The 27,574-nt window shown below is 52.5% G+C and overlaps 1 protein-coding gene across 1 annotated transcript; it reads left to right on the forward strand.

Annotated features, from left to right (window-relative positions):
* Rab44 (RAB44, member RAS oncogene family) lies at positions 1 to 27,574 on the forward strand. The gene is made up of 13 exons (XM_041635064.1): positions 1 to 207; positions 9,936 to 10,044; positions 11,722 to 11,896; positions 13,115 to 13,261; positions 13,645 to 13,735; positions 14,106 to 14,201; positions 15,066 to 15,253; positions 15,751 to 17,189; positions 21,918 to 21,999; positions 22,516 to 22,630; positions 24,307 to 24,408; positions 25,985 to 26,061; positions 26,906 to 27,574. Exons 1-13 carry the CDS (start codon positions 1 to 3, stop codon positions 26,994 to 26,996), a joined length of 2,919 nt encoding a protein of 972 aa, XP_041490998.1. The 3' UTR covers positions 26,997 to 27,574.

Raw genomic sequence — 27,574 nt, forward strand, 5'->3', positions numbered from 1 at the left:
ATGGAGAATGGAAAGGGAGGGTTCAGAAAAGGCCGGAAGCTGGCATCCAGTCGCCGGAGGCAGATACGAGAGCCAGCAGACGGTCAGGATGCCCCCGTGACTCCAGAGCCCGAGTCCTGGCCCTCTCATTCCGAAGAAGAGCTGCAGTCCTTCTTCCAGGACTGTGGTGCCAGAGAGAGGGGCTTCGTCACCAGAGAGGACCTGGCGGTGAGCATGAGGTCCCTTCACACTTGGAATCCCTTTGTGCAGATTCTCAGGTTTTCCTATTTTAATCAGGGCTTAGTTTGCCTGCCTGTTCCCCTCTGCATCTAAATCAACTCTCAGAAAACATGAGAATTTGTTTATACTGACATGTAGGTGACTGCTGAGAATTAACAGATCATCCTTTTCCAGAAACATCTGCATTTTAATGAAGGAGAGGACTTTATGCTACCAAAGTAACTTACAAATGGTGCTGGGGGAGTCTTTTTATCTAAGACATTGTTATTGTTGAGACAGGGTCTCTCTGTGCAGTCCTGGCTGTCCTGGAACTCACTCTGTAGACCAGGCTGGCCTCAAACTCACAGATCTTGATCTCTTGAGTGCTGGGAATAAAGGCGTGCGCCACCACTGCCCTGCTGTGAGAGAGATTTTTGAGACAGGTCTCCCTATGTAGCTCAGGATAGCTTCTAACTCTCAGCTCTCCTGTGCTCCCCAGTGCTGGGATGACAGGCAGGCTCCTCGCTACCTGATGGAGGTGTTTAGAACAGGATGTTCAGATTGGGGAGCAGTCAGAGCACTAGGAACCAAAGCAGGTTTATGAGTGTGAACCTCGAGAGTGGCCACAGGAGTGGGTTGCACTCAGAGTCTGAAAGCCTGGGGTCCAGACCAAGGTGGCCGAGGCTTACTCCTCATTCACGGCAAAAGCGCCTGTGTGGGTTGCTCTCTTGAGGGGTCTGCTGTTATTTCTGGGTGTCACTCCACACTCCATTTTGTCCTTTCCCTAATAAGACTGTTACTATGGAGACCAGGCATGGGGCTCAGTTGATAGAGTGCTTGCCTGGCATGCACAAGGCTCCAGGTTCAGTCTTTAGCCCCAGAAAAACTGGGCGTGGTAGCACACACCTGTGAGCCCCACGCTCAGGAGGCGAAGGCAGGAGGCTCAGAAGTGTGTAGTCCTTGTTGGCCACACATCGGGCTATTTGTGTGCATGTGCAGGCGACGGGATGTACGCGTAGCACAGCACACGTGTGGAGGTCGGAGGGCAGCCTGTGTGCACCGGCTCTCTCCTTCCACGAGGGTTAAGCTCAGATTGTCAGGCTTAGAGGCAGGCGCCTTTACCTGGGGAGCTGTCTCACCAGCCAAAGAAGATCTTATCTCATTTATTATTAATTAACTAGGGATTACAGTAAAATGTCATGACTAGTGCCCAGAGCCTTGAGCTCGGATCCTCATAGGCAGCTTGACAGGAAGGTGTTAGGGGGAGATTGCTGAGTTCAATTAGAAAAAATGGCCCATGTCCAACAGCTCGTAAATCCTTGCCAGAAACTGACTTCATAGTTCCTAGACAAAACTCTTAAGTTACTGAGTGAGTTCAGTAAGTCTGGGACTTTTAAAAATAAGATTGTGTGTGTTCATGCATGAGTGTGTGTGTTAGTGCATGGGTGTGGTCATGTGTGTGTTTATGAATGGGAGTGTTTGTGTGCATGGGTATGTGTGTTTGTGCAAGGGTGTGTGTGTGTGTTCATGCATGTGTGTTGGGGGGGGGGGTCAGGGTCTCTCTTGCTTTTCCCACTGTGCGAGCTTCTGGCTAATTCTGTCTCGGTCTCCATCTAGTAGTAGAAGAGTTGGGATTACAGACAAGTTACCCAAATCTAGCTCGTTTTTACAAGAATTTCTGAGATCAAACTCAGATCATCAGGTTGGCTTGGTAGTATGTGACAGACGTTCTGGGGAGGTGTAACACACACACACACACACACACACACACACACAGCGCTACAAGCAGGGACTCTACTGCAGACCAAGGTTCAACTTGGTTGAACCGATGAGTTTTTGTTGGGGTTCCTAACAGGAGCAGGGGTGACCAGGAAGCAGCTACGTCATCAAAGAGCCCACCACTGGTGACTCACAAACGCTGTGAGCTCTGCCCAGTTTACTGGCAGCAGGATAGCCCAGGAATCTCGGCTCTGCTGCTGGCTGGAGTCCGTCTGTCCGTGTCAGTCCTCCCCTCCCCCGCTGCAGGGAGTTGTTTACCTCTTCAATAAAGCTGGGAGGGACCCTCCCGAGTCACGCTTTCCTAGACACGAGACTCAAGCAAGGAGGTCTCATGACTTCCTCTGGGAGGAATGTTTAGCTTGAGAATACATCACTTCACACCGTGCGGAGCTGTCACCTGGCCTGAGTCTAGGCTTTTCATCAAGAAGCCCATCTACAGTCTAGGCTTTTCATCTACATACTGAGTTCCAGGCTAGCCAGGAACTGTCTTCATTACAAGCCCCTTTCTCAAAACAAACAAACAAACAAACAACAAACAAAAAGTGAGATGCCCAGTCCCCTCCGCTGTCCTGGACAGTGTGTGGCCAGCCTCCACCTCTGGATAGTTACAGACTGACCTTACCTCTGGATAGTTGCAGACTGATCTTACCTCTGTATAGTTGCAGACTGACCTTACCTCTGGATAGTTGCAGACTGATCTTACCTCTATATAGTTGCAGACTGACCTTACCTCTGGATAGTTGCAGACTGATCTTACCTCTGGATAGTTACAGGCTGATCTTACCTCTGGATAGTTACAGGCTGACCTTACCTCTGGATAGTTACAGGCTGATCTTACCTTTTTGTCTTACTCTCAAGTTTCAGATCATTTTTCTTGTGGCTACAAATAACTTCCGTGTTTCTCGATGTGTGAAGAATTGGTAGGGTTGATCCTAGTTATTGCTATAGGCAAAGCCAGGGTGCAAACACATGAGTTTCCTTAGATTTAAGCTGCAAAATCAACACTTAGACCAAAATTAGTTTCTGCCTAGAATTTCCACATGGAATCATAGGTTCTTAATGCCTCTGTTGCTGATGTGGCTGGTGGATGAGCGACTGTTTAAATTCCTTTTCTCTTTGCCACAGCAGTGAGAGCCTGAAATGAAACCTGACAGAAGCAACTTTAGGGGAAAAGGGTTTATTGTGGCTCACAGTCCAGGTTCATCACGATGGGGAAGCCATGGTGGCAGGAGAGTGAGCAGCTGGTTACTTTGTGTCCAGAGTCAGAAGCAGAGATATGAACACTAGTACTCAGTTTGCTCTCTTCTTCTTCTTCTTCTTCTTCTTCTTCTTCTTCTTCTTCTTCTTCTTCTTCTTCTCTCTCTCTCTCTCTCTCTCCTTCTTCCTCCTTCTCCGCCTTCCTTTTTTCCCCCTCTAAGCAGGGTTCTCTGTGGAACTCACTCTGTAGCCAGGCTGGCCTCAAACTCACAGAGATCCATCTGCCTCTGCCTCTGCCTCCCGAGTGCTGGGATTAACGGTGTGCGCCCCCACCATCCACCCGGAGGCTTTCTTCTTTTTATTCAGTCCAGGACCCCAGCCCATGGGACAGTAACACCCACACTTCAGGTGGGTCTCTCTCCAGGCTAACCTCCTCTGGAAAGTCCCTCACAGAAATGCCCAGAGGCGTTTCCCAGGCGACTCTGAATCCAGTCACGTTGATAACAATTAGTCATCCACCTTTCCAAGGACTGAAAAGACCCTGAAATGTGGGCCCTTGAGTGCCAGTGCTGGGCCAGCCTTCCTCCAATGTCAGGCTACAAACCCAGCTGCACTCTCCAGCTGGTGACCCCTGTCTGGATATGACCTTCCTCATTCCCCAGGCCCCAGGCCTCATGAGAGGGTTCCACAGCACAGACTCCAAGGCTATCCCCAAGAGCCAGCTTGTCACAGCTGATTGCGTGAGGAACAGAGAGAAAATGACACTCCAAGGAGGCCCTGGGTTCCATGACTGACTTATCCAGTTCTCTCCTGCTAAAATAGGAAGGCAGACTCCTTTGAACCTTTGCAAAAACCTAGAATGTTTTGGAACGTACGGAGAGTCAGTAAAAGTGCTCGTTGGTTTCTGGATCTCTTATGAAAGGCAGAAAGAGTCAATTGCCATTCCCTGTGCTCTGCTTCGGTTTCCCAAAGACTGAAGGGCCCTGGAATGTGGAGTCTGAGCCATAAACGGGGGGAAGTCCAGGGCGCTTAGATCAAGGTCCTAGCGGAGAAACCAAGCCAAGGATTGGAAAGAACTTGAAATGTTTGAGCCCAGTCTGGTCTATAGAGCAAGCTCCAGGCCAGCCTGGTCTACAGAGCAAGTTCCAGGCCAGCCTGGTCTACAGAGCAAGTTCCAGGCCAGCCTGGTCTACAGAGCAAGTTCCAGGCCAGCCTGGTCTACAGAGCAAGTTCCAGGCCAGCCTGGTCTACAGAGCAAGTTCCAGGCCAGCCTGGTCTACAGAGCAAGTTCCAGGCCAGCCTGGTCTATAGAGCAAGTTCCAGGCCAGCCTGGTCTATAGAGCAAGTTCCAGGCCAGCCTGGTCTACAGAGCAAGCTCCAGTGCAGCCAGAGCTACACAAAGAAACTCTGTCTGGAAAAAAAAAAACAAAACCAACCAACCAACCAAACAAACAAACAAAAATTAAAAAAGAAAAAAAGAAATAATGAATGTAAAAAGTCAGAGGTAGAAACATCTCTCAGATCTATTGACAGAGTGCTGAATTGTCAGGCCTGGTGGCACACTCCAATAATCTAGGCAGCTGGGTGGTAGAGGCAGGGGGACCTCAAATTCAAAACCAGCATGATCTACATAACCAGTCTGGGTGATAGTGAAACCCTGTCCCCAAAAATCAGGGAGAGTCTGGGGATCTCAGTTGGAAGAGTGCTTGTCACACAGAGAGTTCGAGGCCAGTTTAGGCTAAACGAGACCTTGTTTAGTCTCAAAACAACAATAACAACAAAAACAAACACCCCAAACCCATATAGGTCAGCAAGACCCCAGTACAGACAGCTCCATGCCCTGCAGTCTCCCCATTCACACCACACTGCTCGCTCTACCCTCTGTCAGGGAAGCCATGAGTCCTCTAGCCAATGTGAAGGTCACCCAAGGCCAGCTTGGAAGCTGGTGCCCAAGTGAAGCAGAGCCTGGGACAGGCTTCTTCCCTAAGCCTGGACTTGTCTTTCATGGCTGAAGACACAAGCAGGGACCCGTAGTTCATGGCGGGGCTTCCAGACCCCCGAGGGAAGCAGTCTAGTGGGCAGCAGAAGGCTGTGTGTGTTTCTTATCTTAGTGGCACCTCCTACAGGGCATGTTTGTAGCTGGAGGCTTACAAGGTAGTTCCCCTGGAGACAAGAAGAGACTGTGTGGATGGCTTAAGCTTCCAGAGCTTTCTAGAACCTTCCCACAGAGCAGGAGAGATACCCTGAGACGGCCTGGTTCTTGTGATCTCATAGCCCAGGGAAGACAGACTCTCCCTCCTGATTTGATGGCTGTTCCCATGGCACTTTCTTTTGTTTTTTAGATGCAGTCTCATGTAGCCCAGGCTAGCCTCTAACTGACTATGTATCTGAGGCTGGACTGGAGTTCTGATGCTCCTGCCTCTGCCTCTGGGGTACTGGAATTACAGGCATCAGCACACAGGTATGGGGGGCTGGAGGTTGAACCCAGCACTTTGTGCAAGTGCTTTACCCCCCCCCTGCACACAGCACCCCCAGCCTAGCCTCTTACCGATTATTATTAATATCATCGTAATTGTGCATTTAGGATGTGTATGTGTGAGTCAAGGTGCACGGGTGGAGGTCAGAGGTGAGCTTTCAGGACGTGGTCCTCTCTTTCCACTGTTGGGTATGGAAGTCAGGGCACAGGGCTCGCGGGCAAGCACTGTAACCAGCTGAGCAATCTCACCAGCCCTTCTTTGGATTTTTTTTTTTTTTTGAGGTAGTGTCTTGCTGTGTAGCTGAGAGTGGACTTAAATTCATAGCAATCCTCCTGCCTCAGACTCCCAAATGCTGGGATTACAGGCATGGACCAGTATGCTCAGCTAAAAGTAAAAACAAGGGGGAGAGGGAAGGAAGAGGAAGAGCCCAGGAAAACAATATATTTTGAAATAATTACAGAAGATTGTGAGAGAATTCAGCTCCTTCCTAAGGGAGGCGCCCTGCTTTTTGTGTTTTTAAAGATCAGAGTGATTGCTCAGCAGTTAGGAGCCTACAGCGCTCATGAGAGCACCCAGGCCTGAGTCACAGTGCCCACATGGTGGCTCACAACCTCCTGCTGCCCCTGGCCTCTGAGGCCACTTGCACCAGCGAGAAAGCTTGCCACGCACCGCGCCCCCGTGTCTGAGCTCTGTGTGCTGGCACCCAGTTACCAAGCTTCGGGCAAGGGAGCTGGAGGTAAAATACACAAACACACACAGACAGAGAGACAGTGACACGGGTCATCCTTGAATTCCCCAAGAATGCCCCCTTTATTGTGTTCAGGGGCAGATTATATAGAGATAGCCACACCCCAGCCAAACCCACCAGAAACCACTCTCCTGCCATCAAGAACTCCTGAAGGTCTCGTGCTCAGAGCAGCTGTAGGCACTCAGATCAGGGGATTACAAGAAATTCAGGATCTGGGGTCTCACTGCTCCCAACAAAAGCTCAGCGTCTAAAGAAAGGGAGCTTGGGCCGGGCGGTGGTGGCGCACGCCTTTAATCCCAGCACTCGGGAGGCAGAGGCAGGCGGATCTCTGTGAGTTCGAGACCAGCCTGGTCTACAAGAGCTAGTTCCAGGACAGGCTCCAAAACCACAGAGAAACCCTGTCTCGAAAAACAAAACAAAACAAAACAAACAAAAAAAAAAAAAAAAAAAGGGAGCTTGCTCTACAAACCTGATGACCTGAGTTTGAACCCAGAACACACACACAAGTGGAAGAAGAGGTGGGGTGGTGGCGCATGCCTGGTGTTGTCTGAGTTAGGGTTCCTATCACTGTGATAAAACACCATGACCAAATGCAACCTGGGGAACCGGTTCACTGAAATCAGGACAGGAACTCAAACAGGGCAGGAGCCTGGAGGCAGGAGCGGATGCAGAGGCCATGGAGGGGAGCTGCGCACTGGTTTGCTCCCCGCGGCTTGCTCAGCTGGCTTTCTTTTTCCTTCTTCCTTTTTTAATTTAAGATTAATTAATTAATTAATTAATTATGGTCAGTGTTCTGCCTGCACCCACCCCTGCAGGTCAGAAGAGGGCACCAGATCTTATTGTAGATGGTTTTGAGCCACCATGTGGGATGCTGGGAATTGAACTCTAGTAAGACCAGTTAGGGCTCTTAACCTCTGAGTCATCTCTCTATCCCCCCATCAGTCTGCTTTCTTATAGAACCCAGGCCACCAGCCCAGGACGACACCACCCATAACAGGCTGGGTCGTTCCCCAGAAATCACTGATTAAGAAAATGCCTACAGTCTTGCCTACAGCCTGATCTGAAGAAGGCATTTTCTCAACTGAGGTTCCCTCCTCTCTGATGACTCTAGTCTTGTGTTAAGTTGACACCTGGAATCCCAGCACTCAGGAGACAGAGGCAGGAGGCTCAGAAGTTCAGGGTCATTCTTGGCTGCAGAGTGAGTTTGGAGCCAGCTTTGGCTACAAGGCATAGCATCTGGGGAGGAGGGGCACGTGGGGGCAGGTGCAATAGCAACAAAGTTTCTAAAACCCTGTTACATTTAGCCCCTCCTCCAACAGTTAAGAAACCCTGGGGCTCAGAGTACCCTGAGGTACGCCTGCACCTGCGCATAGTAGTGGTGCCTGTGCCTAGTAGTAGTGTTTCCTACTTGACTGTAACTGAATTCACAGGACCCTGCCCTAAGTACAATGAGAGGGTAAATGTTCAGAAAGTAAAATCATGACCTATAGGCAAATACAAAACCTACTCGTGTCAAAGTGGGATGTTTTTTTCCCTTGTTTGAGCGCTCTATCACCAAGCCACATCCCAAGCCCTCAGAGATGTTATTTAAGGCGTTAATTAGCATTATACATGGTTCAAAGAGCACTTTAAAAAGTTGGGCAATTTAACAAAGATTAGAGCCAGATTTTTTTTTTTTTAACAACCAGTGAAAGTCCAACAGGCCATAAATCTTGGTGTTATCTGTCTCATCTGACAGAAATTTATCTATGATGTTCCTGGACGGAATCTGCACGTTCACACGTGACTGGACCTTAATCAGTTCTGTGAGGTAAATTACCTACACTCTGTGGTCTAGCGCACGGCTTCTAAAATTTTTCCCTTGGCTCCTTTCACCGGAGAAACACTTTACACTATCTGGGAATATAGGCCTATAAAATAGATGTATGCATTAAACATTTATAGAGACACACTAGTAGTCCCAGTCCCAGGGAGGCAGAGAGACGCAGGTCCCCAGGGCTTGCCAGTCAGCCTAGCCATGTGGAGAGCCCCAGAACAGTCTGGGATTCTCAAAAAAGGATGGCTAGTTCTTCGGGACCGATGGCTAAGGTTGTCTGTCCTCCATAAAGATGTGCACATGTGTGTCCTCCGAGTGCTGGCGCCTGCAGAGGTTTGAAGAGAGAGCTGGATCCCGGGAGTTAGGGTTACAGAAGCCATCTCTCCTGCCCATAACAGAAAGTTTTAAAACTTTTCTTTTCTTTTTTGGTGTTTTGAGATGGGTTTCTCTGTGTAGCCTTGGCTTTCCAGGAACTCACTCTGTAGACCAGGCTAGCCTGGAACTCAGAGATCCTCCTGCCTCTGCCTCCGCCTCCCGAGTGCTAGAATTAAAGGCGTGGACCACCACTGCCTGACACAGGACAGCAATTTTTAAAATGAAACATTCTAACAGAATACAGTTCGGACATATTGATTGATACTTCCGGGATGAAGAAAGCTGCTAAGAAAATACTAAATGTCTTTGTCTTCCATAGTTGTAACATCATTACAACTTTTTCCTTTCTTCTTTCCCACCCTCCCTTCCCCATTTCTCCCTCCCTCCTTTCTTTCTTCTTTCTTCTTTCTTTCTGGGTTGTGGTGGTGTTCAGACAGTGTCTCTCCATTAGTGTAAACTGTCCTAGAACTCATTACATAGATCTAGCTGGACTCAGACACACAGAGATCACCAGCCTCCGCCTCCAGAGTGCTGGGATTGAAGGTGTGCGCCACTACACCCTGCTCATCATGGTTTTTCTAACAGCAGAAAACTTTGCGTACGAGGTCAATCACTGCAGTTCAAGATGTACTGTGGCTTCAACTCTGAGCCACGGTGTTTTGTTCAGCACACACAATATGCAGATACTGTGTTTAGAGCTGTGGCTACAGTGACATCACATGGTGGAGCGGGGCAAGCTCTGCCAGAAGCATCTCAGATTCTGAATCTGTAATCTTAGTGAAGACAGTGCTTACAACACCCCCTCCTTCAGCCATGCACCCCGAGAGCCACAGCTGTAAAAGCTTGCATGGCCCTTGTCCCTGGGTCATGCTGGAAGAGCATGCTGTGGTGGTTTATCACAAGTGTCTGGTGGCTAGGTGGCCTGATGCTACACATCTGGGATCCCAATGCCCTGGAAGCAGAAGCAGGTGGATCTCTGTGGGTTCGAGGCCAGCCTGGTCTACATAGCAAGTTCCAGGACAGCTATGGTTACATAATAGAGAGGCACCATTTCCACTCCCCAAACAAACAAACAAGGTGGCAGATGGCATTCAAAGCCACCCTACCAAGGGCTGGGGCGAACACTTATGTGGAGATTTTGGGTGGCAATAGGGAGGTGACTTGGAGCCTGCTCAGGGCCCTACTGAAGGATGCCTAGTATGGTATGGGAAACTGCCGGGCAGGCCTTGAGTGACCCTCCCCCTGGGAAGAAGGAAAGCAGGGTGGTTGGAGACAGACACCTCCCGTCCTGTGCACAGCCTCTCCTGTCGGAACAGTAGCCAACTGACTCATTCCTTCCTTTCAGGAGGCCAAGTTCAGCTTCCTGGGTAACGAGGAGCCACAGATGATCTTTGACTGGGTAGACACGGAGCACAAGGGCCGCCTGTCGCTGGAAGAATTCAGTTCTGGACTTAGTATGTGTCTGTTCTGGGAGGACCCTGGCGGCTTCTAGCACAGTGTTGGGCTGTGTGACAGACCAGGGGGCCCTCGCTACATCTGAGAGCTATAGGCTGCTCCCCTAGGACCCTCCCTGGTATTCTCATGTAGAGGATAAAAACTTCCTGGCTTTGATGTGAGACTGTGGGCTGCAACTACCCTACCCCCACCCCAGGAAGTCACTTTCCAAGCTCCGTCCAGGCAACTCCAGGCTCCAGATCCCAGGGGCTATCCACAGAGAGGAGGTGGAGGCACGAGCATTGAGGTAGAGGTGGTATCTAGGAGACAGACCTCCCATCACTTGCCCCTCAGAAGGGACCCAACTCCCCTAATGAGCCTTTCCATGGGGCAGGCATTTCTGGCCTAGAGCAAGAGAGATGGCTTCCTCTCAGAGCCTCAATAAGACTTCTCAGCCTTGAGCAGTCACGTGGCCACTTTGTGTTTCCCTAGGCCACAGGACTTGAAAGTTTAGGGTGTAGGAGACAGCAGAGAGGCCAGGTATCAATTTTCACAGTGTGAGACGGCACATGTTTTGGTGATTGAGAAGCCAAGGAGGGGGGTGGAGTGGAGGGACGGGCCCAGAGCTGGGGTAGATGGTGCTGTTCAGAGTCCCCAAGTGCCATCTCGAAGAAGCCAGTCTGTGGATTCCCCCCCCCCCCCCCCACTTCCTGGGATCACAGAGCAAGCACACCACACAGATCCTGCCACCTCTGGAGCTCACTCACGACCATCTGCCTCTCTGCCATACCAGCCTTGTTTCTCACTCGGGCCTGTATGTGGGGTTCTCTCTGCCCAAAGGGTCCTCCTCTGGAAACCTGCTCTGGGTCCTGCTTACAGGTCACATCTCAATGTCCCTGCCATCACCTCAGGACACTCCCAGGCTCCCCTTCTCACAAAGCCCCACCCCCATCTCTGTGGAAATGATTGGTTTGTTTATTTTATTTTATCATTGCTATTGGTTTCATTTTGTTTTTTGAAATGAGGCCTCATTGTATAGCCTTGGCTGGTTTAGAACTCCCTATGTAGACGAGGTTAGCCTTGAACTCACAGAAATTCTCCTGCCTCTGCCTCCTGGGTTCTAGTTTATTTTTTGAAGTTACTTAAATTTGTTTTATGAAAAAGAAGAAGAGAAAGGGCCTGGAAGATGGCTTAGTGGGTGGGGCGATTGTTGCCAAGTCTGATGATTTGAGTTCAATCTCAGAACCCACTCGGTAGGAGAGAACCAACTCCTGAAAGTTGTCCTCTGACCTCCACATGCATGCTGTGATACATGTGTGTGCTTGCGTGTGCACACACACACACGCACACACACACATGGGAGGAGACTTAGCCTCTTCAACCGTTGAGCTACAATGTCAGCTCCCCAAGGCCTGAGATTTGGGTGTGAATGCTGTCACCAATTTGCAGTAAAAGCTCAATGAAATCCTTCCTGAGTGGGTGAAAACCCTGTTAGCTACCCTGGAGCTGCTGTGTGACTCCCAGAGAGTGTCTAGGCATCTCTGGACCTCAGATGACATGTGAAGAGGGCACTCCCACTTCACGAGACTCCCAAAGCTGACCTAAGTCGTGCATGAATGTGTCCCAGTGTAAATGTGGGGTGGGGTTCAAGGGAAGTCAGAGCCTCATCACCCCTTTGTTCCCCTCTGCCCCTCTAGAAAATGTCTTTGGCTTCAGCCCCAGGACCCACAGGCTTCGCAGAAAACGACCGGTGCCCTCTCAACGAGCATCTGGGGCCTTCAGCTTGCCTGCCCTCGAGGAGGCCGATGCCAAGGAGAAGGAGGCCTTCCTGGCCCTTGTAGGGCAAATGGGGACCGGCCACTCCCTTTCTGAGTAAGGCCCTGACTGTTGGTAGGGGTGAGGGCTCAGGGTAGGGCTGGGTGCAGACCCCAGCTTGGCCACTTGATAGTGTGTGACCTCTGACCTCTGTTCCTTGCTGCAGAGGGTCCCCTCTCTCCACAATCCCTAGAAAGATCAGCCAGCTGAATCATCACCTCTGAGAGGGACCTGGAGACTCCCAAAGGGTCCCTCAGTGGGGTGACTTCAGACATGGTGGTGGGCTGGGCTGGGTGGGTTTGGAGACAGGAGGTCAGTTCCTGCTGGGCAGGCATCTTGGGCTCAGGCTCTGAGTGTATGTGGGTTGCCTTATGTGCTGAGAAAAGTGGCCCTTCCAGAGTTGCCATAGCCTCGAGGCCTGCTGGAGCCAGCCAGGGACTCCCCCTTAGTGGCTCTCCCCACTTGCTCCTCCACCCACAGGCTTCTGAAGGATAAGATTGCTCCCATCTGGTTCAGAGGGTGGGGTTGCTGCAGTGGGACAGGCTGGGAGGGACCTGGGTGTAGGCTGGCGGAGCAGGTGAGGCAGGGAGCCATTTACCCACTTGGCAGCTTGGCCCTGCTCCCTCACCCTCTGGGCCTCTGTCTTCATGACTTAATTAAGTCCATGCGAAAGTAGTATGTACTGAGTGCCAACCGTGGGCAGGGCCCCAGGCTGGCACTCACACTTGGCTTGTCTCTCATTCCCCAAACAATCTTGCTTGGCAAGTATCGGCCTTTGTATTTTCCCAGTGAGCACAGGGAGGGTAAAGGCAGAAACCACACAGCTCCAGAGTGGGAGAAGAGAAGAGATGGAAGCCTTGAGCTGTCCTGAGTCTACCCCGCCCTACCCCCACTAACCACTGACTCACAGGGAAACAAGTGATACGGGGTTCAGGAAGGGCCAGCTCACATACGGAAATGTCCCAGGAGGAGGTGGCACTTACTTGAGTTAAGCTTTGTAGTATTTTGTTCCAGGCCCTCAAGTCCCTGGGAGGACCAGGGGGGAGGATACAGTAGAATGCTTGCCTAACATATGTGAACCCATACATGGGTTCCCTCCCCAGCACCACACAAAACAGGACACAGTAATCCCAGCCTTTGGAAGGTGGCAGCAGGAGAATCAGGAGTTCACGGTCATCCTTTGCTGCATAGCAAGTTGGAAGTTAAGCTGGGCTATAGAAGCCCTCTACTTCCTGGCCCTCTTGGATCTAATCTCTGGAGGTTCCTGTACTCCAGGCAGGCTGAGATCTGGAGGCTGTGGGGGGAGCTGCAGCAGGAGGAGCCCCAACTGGCAGGCGATTTGGAGGGCTTCCTGGCCAAGATGAGCAGCCGTCTGCAGGAGGCTCGGGCTGACCGGGAGGCCCTGGAGTGGGCACTGAGAAAGTGAGTGAGGATGTAGCAGGTGTTCCTGGCACACTGTGGAATCCTAGATGAGTTTCTGCTCCTTTCTGGAGTGTCTGGGTAGACAGAGGCAGTTTGAAGAGGAAGAAACTTTAGGGGCCTGGTTCGTGACCCTGTAACTGTCTGGGTCACAGACCTGGTCTGAGTCACGGGGCAGGGATGGTGACTGACGGTGGTGGGGGTATAGAGTTGGGACAATGAGGACCACAGATAGGGTGGGGGGTGGGGATATCGACAGAGGTACAACCAGTGTCATAGACCCAGGGTGACCTGATAGGGGCCGAGACCACTGAGGGCAAGCAAGGTAGAAGGGCCCCAGGCAGAGTTCCTGAGGGGCTGTCTGGTGCCACCTCTTGTCACTGCAGGCAAGACTCTGATCATCTCCACAAGGTGAGACAGCTCTATGAGGAGACGGAGGAGCAGATCCGCAGGGAGAAGCAGCAGCTGCAGGCCCAGGTGAGTGCCTTGGCCCTGCATCTCCAGGCTAAGTAGTGGCTGAGAATTAGCAGGGCAGCAGAGGCCACTGGGAGCACCAACCCCCTCCCGCCCCCGCCCTGCAGATCTGCTCCCCAGAGAGATGGGGTGGGCCTGCTGGGCATGTGTTCTGTCTCTGTGAGATATCAACGTTCCCCAGGACTGATTTCCACTCTCTGGACTTCAGTGTCCTTGTGAGAGTTTAGACCCAAGTGAGGAATCCCAAAATCCTCTTTGTGGACACCTTTCGGCCCTTGAGCCCCAGGCCATGGTTGAGGTGAGGTGGGACAGTCCAGCCCAGCCTAGCTGGCTCTGGAGTCTGCAGAGCAGGGCTGACCCGTTTTCTCTGCAGAGCGACTCCCGGGGCATGGCCCTCAGCACCCACATGCAAGAGGTTCTGGAGGCCAAGGAGCAAGAGGTTCAACGGCTGGCAGAGGGCCAGAGAGAGGTGGGCCTTCTAGGGAGCCCAGACCCCAGACAACCTTCTCAATGTTCCCAGCTGAACAGGTCCCCTGAAGCCACAGGCAGCCAAGAACTGCTGGCTTCTCCCTGCCAGAGCAGGACTCCCTGCTCAGGGCTCTGGGGACACTGCCATGGTTCAGATCAGGTCCCATAAAGAGCCAGGCAGGCCCAGGGAAATGAGCCTGGAACTTACCCTAGCCTCAGGTTTCCAGCATCCTTGAGAAGGAGGTGCCTGTCTCGGTGGCATTTCCCAGGCCTCACGTGTCAAATGAGATTGTGTATGGAGACACCTGGAAAAGGAGATGCTTTGGAAGGCTGGGTATGGTGGCGCTCGCCCGTAACCCCAGCTCTTGGAGGTGGAAGTAAGAGAATCAGGAGTTCAAGACTAGCCTGGGCCATGTGAGACCCAGAAGGGGGCGAGTAGGGAGAAAGAAAGGAAAGTTCTGGACTCCAAGAGCTCACAAGGGCTCCACTGTCATCTGAGCAACCTTGGTTCTTAATGTCAGCACCTGCTGGGGGTGGGGAGGCCGAGGACTCTACAGCTGCTATAGAGGCTGTGCTTTTGTTCCATGGGACCTTGTTTGTTGTTGGAATCTTGTGTGTCAGTGTTGGGTCAGAAGCCCTTGCAGTCCAGATGGAGTCAGGAACAGCGGCAGCTGCAGGGCTTGTGTGTGGGGGTGATGAGGATCTCCCGTCCTCTGACCATGGTTCCCTCCCCACTGTCCTCACTGTGTGGGGGTAGAAAGCAGATAATTGGATGCTGAAAAGTGACCTCCCCTCCGACAGGGGGCAGGTGTCCTTGCCACCCCAGAGGGCAGTTGCAACCCTCTCCTCTCCCCACCCCTCACAGCTGGAGGCTCAGCTCCTCCATCTCAGCAGCTCCCAGCAGGAGGCCAGCTGGGAGAACCTGCAGCTGAGGGAGGCTGAGCGAGACCTGGCTGGGCAACTGGAAGAGGTGCGGGGACAGCTGCAGGTGACAAGGGGCCATCTGAACACTGCCAGGGGCCGAGTGTCCTGGCAGATAGAGGAAGAACCAAGGCAAGTAGCAGCCCTCTCTGGACTCAGGTAGAGAGCAGTGGCTTCTGGAAGCCAGGAGAGGCTGTTCTTCATGGAGCTGGTTAGATCTTAGTACACACACACACATACATACACACAATCAATCACACACGTATACATACACAGTCTCACGCACACACACACACATACATACACAATCACACATACAACCACATACAGTCACATGCATAGTCACACACATGTCACACACATGTCACACACATGTCACACACACACAGCTCCTAGGCAGGTACTCACCCTGTTTGTAACAACTCAGAGGCAGAAGGCTTGCCTGGTCAGGGCAGGCTTCCTGCAGGGGGTGAAGTTTCATGCAAATTTTGAGGTGCAGAATGGGATGGGGCGGACTTTCAGTCAGCCCTGGAAGAGAGCTAACCACAGGAAAAGTTATGCTATTAGGATTTGGGGGATACCACTAACTCCCACTTCCCTAGCCTTCACTTCCCCCGCTTTCTTTCCAGTGTCCCCAGAGAAAATGAGAAGGCCCCAGACCCCCAGGCTGTCCCCACTGAGGAGGCTCCACTGCCTGAGCTGTTTGGGGACAATGACGACTGGAACCAGCTCCTGAGCAGCTTTGGAGACCATTCCCACAGAGCCCTGCAGCTTTGCTGGAGCCCACCCCCAACCCCAAGTGGCACCTCAGGCCCCCAGACTCCCCGAATTGTTAGGCAGATCTCTATTTCCCAGATGCCAGCTTTACAGTTTACTCAGGAGTCAACCTCAGATCCAGACCCAAGTCCCAGAAGCCCTGCCGGGGTGCCTGCCGGTGCCAAAGACAGGCAAGGGGTGGCGGACCCCGAGGGACAGGATGGACAGGATGGCAGTTCTGAGCAGCCTGTGGACACCCCTGGCCTGGAAGCTGGATCCAAGTCCCCCTTTCCCTGGAGCCTGCCAGCAGCCCAGGCTGAGGAGTCTGGTAGTGTGGGGGCAGAGGCTTTCAGAGTGCTGCTGGCTCCTGAGGCTGAGCCCCCTCCTCAGGGCCCCTCTCCGCCTCCTCAGTCTCCTGCTGGGTCCAGAAAACAGTCCCAGGCCCCAGATCTCAGTGACAAGAGCCTTTGGCCTGAACCTGATCCAGCTAAGCTGCCCATGGAAAAAGAGGTCTTGAGAGAGAACCTGAAGGACCTGGGCTTAGAGTCCCAGGGTGCCACGGCCCTCCCTGAGGGGGCTGCAGAGCCCTCCCTGAGCCTGGAGCCTGTGAGCCAGGTACCCACAGAGATGCCAGTGCATGGTGAGGCACGCCTGGCCAGGCAGGAGGGTCATCCTAGGGACTTCCAAGAAGCTCCTAGCCAGGTCCTTAAGCTGGATAGGCTGTCCACTCACCTTCTCCAGAGTCCCCAAGTGCAGCACAGGCCAAAGGAAGGAAACTCAGGAGAGGGAGGCCAGGAGGACCCAAGGCCAGAACAGGCCGGTGAGGCTCACGGCCTTGAAGCCAGGAACCCAGAATCTCCCCAACAAGATGATCCCCTGTCTGACACATCACAGGTTCCTGCTGAGACAGAAGTCCCTGCTTCTGGCAAAATATCTCCTCTAAGAGGCTCTCCCCTCATGGGGCTTGGGGCTGGGCTTGCAGTGGGAGCCCCAGAGACCACACAAGCCTTCCTAACCTTGGCTGAACCAGAAGCCCAGCCCAGGTCCATATCCATACCTATTCAGGTGGAGAGCAAGCCAGACATCTCACAGCCCACAGAGCCAGGGCTACCGAGCAGGCCGGAGGACCCAGGAACAGACTCAGGGGAGGCCAAACTGACTTTCCCCGGGGACCTCACTGCTGGCAAGCCTCAGGCTGACCCTGACTACCTCTACCATGTCATCTTCTTGGGGGACTCCAATGTGGGCAAGACCTCATTTCTACACCTGTTACACCACGATGCCTTTGCCACCGGGCTGACAGCCACTGTAGGTAAGGCCCCTTGGGGAACTAGCACTGGAGGGAAGGTCCTGGGCCAGGGCCAGCAAGCTAGAGCAGTCCCTAAGGAAGCCATCCCAGACATGGCAGATTCTGCCTTGGCCACGGGCCTTCACGAGGCATTATTTTATATGGGCATAATCTTAGCATTTCACTAATCGTCTCTAATTACAGGTAATTTGCTTTCCCTACACTGATCTGGCTAGCTTGTAAGGTAACAAAGGAGCAAACTGTGCAATTTAGGTCCTGGTGTTAGTGGAGGGTGCAGACAGGCCAGTCTCCGCCCACGTGGTAGGCAGTTCCCTACAGAGCCCAGGCATGCTCACAACAAGCCCCAGCTCTGCCTGCATGCCCTGGCAGGAAGTCACAAGGTGGGTATCTTACATACAATATATTCCAAGTGTGGCAAGTTAGGACCCTCAGGTGCCTGGGTTCAAATTCAAGCTCTGCCACTCACTAGGGCCGTGAACTTGGACACCTTGTTAGCCTCCTGTGTCAGCTTTGTATCACAAAACCCGGAGGCAGTGGGGGGGGGAGTGAGAGAGAGGGGGGGGAGAAGCTGAGGCTGTTGGTCCTATTGCCTCTGGTCTGCAGCAAAGCAGTGTATTATGGCGGGAGACCATGCTGGAGCCAAACTGCTCACGGTACTGCAGGAGAGAGAGGGAGAGGGAGAGAGACAGATAGAGAAAGAGACAGAGAGAAAGAGAGAGAGAAAGAGGGTGAGAGGCAGGTGAAATGGGTTTGATCTCAGCATCGCAGAAGCAGAGCGCTCAGGAGGCAGAGATGAGATGGGGGAGCAGAAGTTCAAGGCTATCTTTGGCTGCCTAGCAAACTTGAGGTCAGCCTGGGCTACATGAGACCCTATAGAGATGGGTGGGAGTTGGGGGCAGAGAAGAGGAAGCCAGGGTCCTGCGATCCACTTTGATGGACTAATGACAGAAGAGGTCAGTGCCGGCCGGGCCTCATCTTTGTTTTTTTTTTTTCCTTTCTTTTTCTTTTTTTTTTTTGAGACAAGGATCTCTCCATGTAGCCCTGGCTGTTGTTCTAGAACTCACTAGACCAGTTTGGCCTTGAACTCTCACAGATCTGCCTGCCTCTGCCTCCCAGGTGCTCTCACCTCTTTTTTTAAACAATTTGTGTGTGTGCATGTGTGTGTGTGGTGGGTGTTCTGCCTGAACCATGTGGAAGCCTGATGCCCTCAGAGGTCAGAAGAGGGAGGTGTGAGACCACCTTCAACTGGAGTGACAGACGGTTGTGAGTTGGGAACTGAGCCCGTGTCCTCCGAGCAGCCACTGACCCTAACAGTGGGTGCCATCTCTCCAGCCCTCGGGCCTCTCTTAGTTCTTCTGCCTCCCGATGGCACCAGGCTGGGCACCAAGCCATAACTCCACGGACTTCCCAGGGAGACAGTCCAGGTCCAGCTCCCTTTGAGTCCCTTTGATAGTGGGGATGGGAACAGACCCCACTTCCAGCAGTGGCTGCAAGTTCCCACACGCCAGGAACAATTCCTGGCGTGTGTTATACCGTGGTTCCTGTATTATAAGTAAATATTTGAGCATGCTAATTCAGTGGCTCCTGTAAGAGGGACAAAGGTGGAGTGGTGTGTCTCCGTGTTAGTCCAGGGTACAGGCCAATTAAGAGTCAGTGCCAAGCAGATGTCTTAACACCACCCTGTCGTAAGAGAGGCCTACAGCAGGCCCTAGGGTTTCTCTGCCCAAGAATTCTTACCAGGAGTCCTACCTTGACCTCAGAGGGAGGAAGGATTTAGCAGCCCACCCCTAAGGGAAGACAGGGCAGGAATTCAAGGCGGGAACCTGGAGAACTGCTACTCACTCACTGGCTTATGGCCAGTAACTTTCTTACATAGCCAGGCCCACCTGCCCACCACCTAGTGACACCTGTGGGGGGCTGGGCCCTTCCACGTTGATTTCTATTTGTTTATTTATTCATATTTGAGACAGGGTTTCTCTGTGTAACAGACCTGGCTGTCCTGGAACTTGCTTTGTAGACCAGGCTGGCCTTGAACGCAGAGATCCCTGCCTGCCTCTGCCTTCCGAGTGCTGGGGTTAAAGACTTGCGCCACGACCACCCGGCACTCCCACACTGATTTTCCAGACACTGTAAGACTTAACAGACATGGCCTGTCTGATGGAGGCAGTTCTTCAGTTGGGGTTCGCTCTTCGCAGGTGACTCCAGCTTGTTTTATTGTTGACAGTAGAAACCACCTAGGACACCATGTTAAAGACCCAGTGTCCTTGAAAAAGGGGCCCACAGCAGACCTGAGCTATTGTAAAGTGAGCCACAGGGCTACATGACCACCATCATTAACACCTAAGCCGCTGTGTGTCTGCTGAGCGCCCACATGTTCCTGGCATCTCTGCTCTCCTTGTCTTGGTTCCCGTGGCTGTGAAGACCACCGTGACCAAAGCAACTTAGGGCACAAAGGGTTTGTTTAGTTTGCATTTCGACGTACGGTCCAGCTGGAGAGAACTGTGAGTTAATACATTTCTGCTGGGGCTCAGCTCACCGTCTCTCTTTTTCACTGAGCCCAGGGCCCCAGCCTGTGAAACGGTTTCCGCCCGCATTCAGGGAGGGTCTTCTCATCTCAACCCAAGTGAGAATATCCCTCATAGGCAAGCCTACAGGTCAGCCTATTCTAGACAATTCCCCACAGAGACTGCACTGCCATGTGACTCTACATTGTGTCAAGTCGACATTCGAAACCACCCACCCCACCCCGTTCTTACTATGTGGCAGAGAGATCCGCCTGCCTCTGGGGATGGGCTGGAGACAAGGGTTCCTTCTGCGACCTCCCCTCGGGTGAAGCTGGGACTCTCGACTTTGCCACAGGGAAGAGGAGGAGGAGGCAATGTGAATCCGAGTCTGAATTTATTGAGTTTGGATAGAGTTAAACTTTGGTGTTAAAGGACAGTTGCTCACAGGGAAGGGTGTAAGACACATACAATGCGCTCCAGAGATCTACCTGTCTTTGTCCCCACCACCCCAGGCTGGGTTTATAGCATGTTTTTTGCGTGTGTGTGTGTGTGTGTGTGCATGTGTGCACATGGAGGCACACATCTGACTTTGGGAAACATCTTCTGTTGCTCTTCTGCCTTATTCACTGAGGCGGTCTCTCTCAATTAAACCCCTCTACACGGTCTGGTCTGGACACCGTCTTGCTCCAGGATTCTGGTCTCTGCCTTCTGAGACTGCGTTGGCAGACAGGCTGCCACGCCCACCCAGCATGTATGTGGGTTTCTGGGTATCTGGTCTCCAGTCTTCAGGCTAGCATGACAAGTGCTGAAGCCCTGAGCCATTTCCTCTGCCCCATAATGCCCTGGCTATGTCATTTCCACACAATTCGATGGCACCGATTCAGACAAAGAGCGGGTTAGCACCTGTAACCAGCAGGTGTCCACCTTCTATTCTAGTCCCTCTCCAAAAGCCAGAACTCCTGCCCAGTGTATTTAAGGGCAGTGGGTGGAGACAGCGATTTCCTGTGTGATTCTCTATAGGGTCCCTACCGGTGGCCGAGAACTGAGTTCTAGTTAGGTTTTTGCCCTCACTTGGCCCTAAGGTTTAAGCTCAGGGGTCCTGCTTCCAAAGCTTAGGCCCTACCTGGAAGGCTTGTCCCCTGTGTGTCCAGCTCTGCTCTTGATTGTTGTGAAATGTGGACTGCCCCCTTGAACCAGTAGTGCCCGACAAAGACCAAACTTCGCCTCTCTGGTGGTTTATGTGGCTTAGCTGAATGGAGTTTTGGGGCTCACAGGATGGGTTACCAGGGGACAGAAATCAAGGAGGGGAGGTGCAGGAATGGCTGAGAGCTGTTGCTGGGTGGCCTGGTGGGCGTGTCGCTGAATGTGACAGTCTCTGGATCCTGCAGCCCTGGGCTCCCAACAGCCTCAGGAAGGGCCTGTAGAGAAAAATCGCTTGCTACTCAGGAGCCACCTTGCTTGTGGGCAGGGTCAGTCTTCGGGGAGTCCAGGGGGCTGTGTGAACCACCACCAGGGGGCAGCAGCATGTACTTACAGGGGTCACCACAGAAACCTCTTGCCTAAACTGTGGGTGTCAGGAGCTGCTGCCAGACTGCAGTGGGCTCCATAGAGTGTAGGTGGGGACAGGGATAGAGCACTCCCTCCCATTTTTAAAAAAGACTTATTTAATCATTTTTTGAGTGCAGCCTATGGAGGCTGGAGAGGTGTTCAGTACCCTAGAACTGGGGTTACAGCTGCTCGTGAGCTGCCTCATGTGGGTGCCAGGGCCTGAACTCATGTCCTCTGCAATAGCAGTAAGGACTCTTTAACTGCTGAGCCATCCAGAGGGCTTCTTTGGCAGGTGGGGGTTGGCTCAAAGGAGCATAAAATCTCATCATCAGCCCCACCCCTTGTCCCAGGGTCTAACTGGGTCTGTGGCTGGGACAACAGGGAAGGGTAGGGCTGTGGGACTCAGCCACGTTGGTTACCTGGCGAATCCTTGCACAGAGCCTTTAACCACAATAGAGGCTCAAAGACAGAAGTCGACTGAGCCAGAGTCCCAGAGCATACAGCGTGGTCCCATGGGTCCTTTGCCCACCTTGGGAAGGTTGCTTGGAGAGCAGAGAGGAGCCCAGTGTGTGGCCCCATCCTTCTAAGGCTGGGGTTGGGAGTGGACACACACCTGGGCATCTGGGGCTGGCTGCCCTGGGTGGAGAGTAAAAGGCCTCTTTTCTCCTTTGTGGCCTAGGAGTGGATTTTCGTGTCAAACGCCTGACGGTAGACAACAAGAACTTTGCACTCCAGCTGTGGGACACAGCTGGGCAAGAGAGGTATGGAGACTGTTCCAGGCAATGGCCAGGGACCGGGGCTGTGCTCAGAGTATGGGAGGAAAGGGGGGGGCATACAACCGGGGTGACAGAACACAAGGTTTACCCACCGAAGCGATGAGACCCTGAGTTACAAGATTCAGGGAATCAAGAAGGGGGGACTGGGAGCTCAGGTGCCCCCACTCTGCACTGTCCTAGGTGGGGGTGGAGGGTGGGGTGGTGGTCAGTCTCCCTTGACCAACCTTCTCGACAGCAGGCCGTCCACCTAACACACAGACCACAGGAAGGGGAACTTTAAAGGCACGCAGGTTCAACTCTGCAATCCAGTTCTGGCATCGTATTCTAGAAATAAACTCATCCACAGAGCAGAGACCCAACTACTCAAGGCTTCATTGCAGAACTCACAAAACACAGGAGGCCCAAATGACCCCAAATACATCAAATCCACCCCTAGGGTAGGACAGTGGCATGTGGGGGTGTCCCCAGACACTGGTGGTCTCACACAGACCCGTTGAGCAGGTACCACAGCCTCACTCGACAGCTGCTTCACAAGGCGGACGGGGTGGTGCTCATGTATGACGTCACCTCCCGAGAGAGCTTCAGCCACGTTCGTTACTGGCTCGACTGTCTGCAGGTGAGTGAATTCCGGGCTGCAGTCTGGCCCCAGGTTTTGGAGTTAAGAGGAATCTTGGAATCTGCCCACACACCTTCCTCTTTCTCCCAGCCATTACGAGTGACACCATCTGCTGAGGGATGTGTGGGTGGATGAACTAGGAGCCCGTAGCACAGAGAAAGCAAGACCACACAGTTCCGCCCCCAAAAGCTCACACATCCTGCGAGCAGCAGCTCTTTTCTATAATAGCACTTCCGCCTGGGATGTCTCCTAGGCGGGAGTTCTGTAGTAGGTTGATGTTACGCTCTTTGGACTCTTTGGGGGGCCCACCACCCACCTCCCAAATGAATCACCCACTGAGTCTTGTTACTTATAAACGTCTGACCTTAGCTTGACTTGTTTCTTGCCCGCTTTTCTTAACTTATATTATCCTGTCTACCCTTTGGCCTCTGTGTTCTTCCCGTTCTCTTACTTAAATCTTATTCTGTGGCTTGCTGTGTAGCTGGCTGCCCTCATGTCCTCCTCCTCGGGCTAGTACTCCTCGGAACCCCTTCTCCCAGTTTTCTCCTGTTCATCCTCTCTGCCTGCCAGCCCCGCCTATCCTTGCTCCTGCCTCACATTGGCCGTTCAGATCTTTATTAGACCATCAGGTGTTTGAGACAGGCAAAGTATCACAGCTTCACAGAGTTAAACAAATGCAGCAGAAACAAAAGAAACACAGCTTAAAACAATATTCCCCTGATGGCATATGCTTTTGATCCCAGCACTTGGGAGGCAGAGGCAGGCAGATGTCTGTGAATTCGAGGTCAGCCTGGTCTACAGAGCGAGTGTCAGGACAGGCTCCAAAGCTACACAGAGAAACCCTGAAAAAAAAAAAAACCCAACAAATTTCCATTAACAATGTCTAGCTCTGTGTCCCATGTAACTAAACTTTATGCTGGAATTCTGTAGGGCATGAGCCCAACATGAGGCTGAGTTAGGACCAAGTGAAGTATGTGGCCTCTCTAGAGTTTCTAGCCTAATGGACAGATAGATCCAGGAGAAGTCCGGGTCTGACAGGATGTGGGTCTGTCTGTCTGCTTCACCCCCACTCTCTGACTTCGGACACTTGGCTTAACCTCCCTGAATTTCTGTCTCTCTTGTGGGGGGCGGGGCTGGGAAGATTTGCTCCCACAACCGCTTCGGCCCCTGGAGGAGAGTAGTCAGCCGCCAGGAACTATAACGATGACAGTGACCTGAAAAGCACTTGGGGACTAGGGAGAGGGCTCGGTGGTGGAGTGCTCTTCCAGAGGACGGCAATCAGCAACCCACACTCAGGTTGGATTTCCCACAGCTGTCAGTAACGCCAGCAGCCAGGGACCCTCTGCTGGCCTCTGTGGCCACATATGTGTGTCCACCTGTACACACACAGTGCACATATGGACACACATACATGCAAGGAAAAAGAAAAATTAGAAGAAAGCCAATCAGAGACAAGTGTTAAGGCAGCCTAGGCAATCCGAGGCGCAAGTCATGAACAATCTGGAAAGACTCCAAGGGGGAGGTGCCCAAAAGGTTAGCCATGTGTCTTGTAAGCAGAAAGGAGAAGAGAGGGTCCAGGTGAGAGGACACCTGATAGCTTCTAGAAACTTCTAGAAGCTTCTATCCTGGGCCTGGCATCCATTGAGAGCAGCCGAGGGCATATGTCCTGTTTGCAGGATGCGGGTGCAGATGGGGTGGCCATGGTCCTGCTGGGAAACAAGATGGACTGCGAGGAGGAGAGACAGGTGCCCACTGAAGCCGGGCGAAGACTGGCCCAGGTCAGTACTGGGACCCCCTCCCCACAGAGGCTGACTACTCAGCCGCTGCAGACTGGCCCTGGGCTCAGACCCAGGCTGTGCAGGCAGGCTCCACCTTGAACACTGCATGGAATTGGCAGATTCCCACACGCTCCCAACCCACGTGAAAAACATCTTCAGAGTGAAAACAGTTTTAAAAGCGTCACTGAAATCCCCAATCAAATCTTAATTTTATCTCTGGTCTCTAATTAACATACTCCCTTCTCATTTATTCTATTTTAAGACTCAAATGTTTTCCTTGGGAAGACGACATCAAAAGCTTTGCTGCCAGACGGGGGATACTATTATTTATAAATGAGATTTAACCACATTCTAGAAAAGTCATACATATATATGTGTATAATTTTTTAAAAGTTTAAAACCTAGGGAGTCACTCGGTCCCACCCTACGCCATTGTGGCTCTGGGTTGGCAGATTGTCCCCTCCCTAGAGCAGTTGTCTGTCCCTTTAAGATTCCTTCTCTGAGAACTTCTGTTGCTAGGGGATTAAGAGGAAATACAGAGTTGACTCCTTCCTAGGACCTCCACTCAGACGCTGGCAGGAGGCCACTCCTTATGGTATTGTTTCTGAAGGACAGTTGGCATAGCCTGGCAGCTCACATCAGAGGCTCATGTGAGAAGCCAGTGTTTATCATGAAGGAGCCTGGGCCGGGGCACAGGTGGCTTGTGGGCTCAGAAAGAGAGTTCTGAACATCTCCGTGAGGCTCCCATCAAAGCAGATGGATGAGGGGTTTTCACTGGACTGCTCTCTCCACAGCGTCTCCGGTGGCCCCTCAACCTGTTCTCCAGCTTCAAGTCAGCAAAATCCCTTGACTATAGGAAGGGGAATGAGGGAGAAGCCCAAGGGCTCATGGTCCTTGGTCATAAAAGAAGAAGAAGGGAAAGATAAAGGAAAGGGGGAGGAGGAAAGAAAGAAAACAGAAATCCTGGCCTTCGGCCAAAAAGATGTCTCAGGGGTAGAGGTGCTTGCGGCCAAACCTGACGGCCTGAGTTCGATTCCTGGAATGCACCTGTTAGACGGGGACTGACTCCCGGAAAGTAGCCCGACTCCACGTGCGTGCCTTGTCATGAAGCGCCTTTTATCTGCTCAGCCATCCCCCTCGCCTTTGGCTGTTTGAGACAAGGCCTCATGTAGCACAAGCTGGCCTCAAGCTTGCTACTATAGCTGAGGCTGACCTTGAATTTCTGCCTTCACCTCCAGGGTGTTAGGTTGTAGGCATTTGCCACCATGCCGGCCTCTTGTTGTTTTGTTTTGGTGTTGCTTGTGAGGAGGTATAGCCCGGCCCAGAAGTATTTTAGGAAAACATACAAACAAAATCCTGAGCAAAAAAAAAAAAAAAAAAGTCCTGTGTGTTTCTCTGAGTCAGGCAGTCAGTTTGTCTTCTACCCCAGGTCTGGGGGAAGTCTCCAGGATGGCACCCTGCATCCTGCAGCCAGCTGAGGGGTGGGTGGTGGGCAGAGGTCCAGCTGGAGAACCAGGGTGGCTGGTGAGGGGCTGGCAGGGCTGGAGCCAGCCTCAGCCACTCTGTGTGGCTGCAGGAGCTGGGGATCTCCTTTGGTGAGTGCAGCGCCATCCTGGGTCACAACATCCTGGAGCCCCTGATGAACCTGGCTCGGTGAGTGCTCCCCATACCCAGAATGCTCCAGGGTAGCCCTGCCCTGTTCTGTCCATCTCCAGCAAGTGGCCAAGACAGACCCTGGTTACAGACCCCATGCTCTGTCCTCACAGCTGCTACATCCCCCCACCTCCTTCTCCTGTCTAGAAGGTTCTTGCCCTGGCCTTCTGGTGGCTTCATGACTTAGGGTGAATGCCAAATGCCCCCATGGCCTACGCTGTCATTCTGCCTGTGGCACCTTTCTTTTACCTTCTCTCTCCCATTTCTCTCTCTCTCTCATGACATTCTGCTCCTGTCTCAGGTCTGTGCCCTTCTGGAATAACTGCTCTTGTATCTATTTTCTTCTCACTGTCTGGGAGGTGTCCATCTGTCTGTTCAGCCCTTTTTATATGGGGCCTTGCACCCACCGTGTGCTCCAGGAGTGGTTGAGATGGGTGCTGGGAAGGGCATCAGAGCCCACCAGTGTCCCTGGCATGTGGTTAGATGTGTGTTGCCTACAGGAGATAATCTCCTATATGGTCTCAGCCCCAAGGGAACTCAGCTCTCTCCTGTGGCACAGGGTGTCCATCCATGACCAAGGTCTTAGTTCATGCTGAAGCCCTGGAATGTGACTTCTTTACCCTTGTTGGAGCTGCTCATTTGTGCGGTCTGTGTGTGTGTGTGTGTGTGTGTGTGTGTGTGTATTGGCACCCAGTGGGCCAGAAAAGGAGACAGAAGGTCACAGTCCCCCAGCCCCATAGAAAGGACAAAGTGGTGGAGGCTCCAAGCCCCGAGTCCCAGCTACCCCACAGCCCTTCGTGCTGTTCCTGGAGAGGGAGGAGTGACCGGGGACATTGCCATACAGGACACTTAAGATGCAGGAAGATCGCCTGAAGGCCTCGATGGTGGAAGTGACCCACCAGCAACCACCCAAGAGAGCTGGCTGCTGCCGCTGACCACCAGTCTGGTCCCGTCATGGAGTGTCTCTTCTCATGGCTTCCATTCTGCTTCCTGGACACAGCCTCGCCAGAGAAGCCCTGCAGGAGACAATGTCACCTCTGTTTCACCGAGCAAACATGGCTGGGGTGGAGGATACTTTCCCTGGATGGGGTACCCTCAGATCTTTCATTTACCCAGGCGGCAAGATGTCGGGGTATTCTAGTTTAATTTCTGCTGTGATAAATACTGGCCAAAAGCAGCCCAGGGGAGGAAAGGGGCTCTTCGGCTAACACTTCCAGGTCACTATCCATCACTGAAAGGAGTCAGGACAGGAACTGAAGTGGGAACCATGGAGGGACACTTCTTGCCAGCTCACATGCTTAGCCTAATGCTCAGCCAGCTTTTTTATAGATAGCCCAGGCCCTCCTGCCTAGGAATGGCGCTGCCCACAGTGGACCAAGCCTTCCTAAATCAATCATCAAGCAAGACAGTGTCCCACAGATATGCCCACGACGGGCCAATCTGGAAAAGGCCATTCTTCATTTAAGTTTCCCTCTTTCCTGGTGACTCTAAATTGTGTTAAGTCGATAATGAG

The sequence above is a fragment of the Microtus oregoni genome, unplaced genomic scaffold (genome assembly GCF_018167655.1).
Source record: "Microtus oregoni isolate MIOR12 unplaced genomic scaffold, Mior012 000046F_ref0000063, whole genome shotgun sequence".
In the NCBI taxonomy this organism is placed as follows: Eukaryota; Metazoa; Chordata; class Mammalia; order Rodentia; family Cricetidae; genus Microtus; species Microtus oregoni.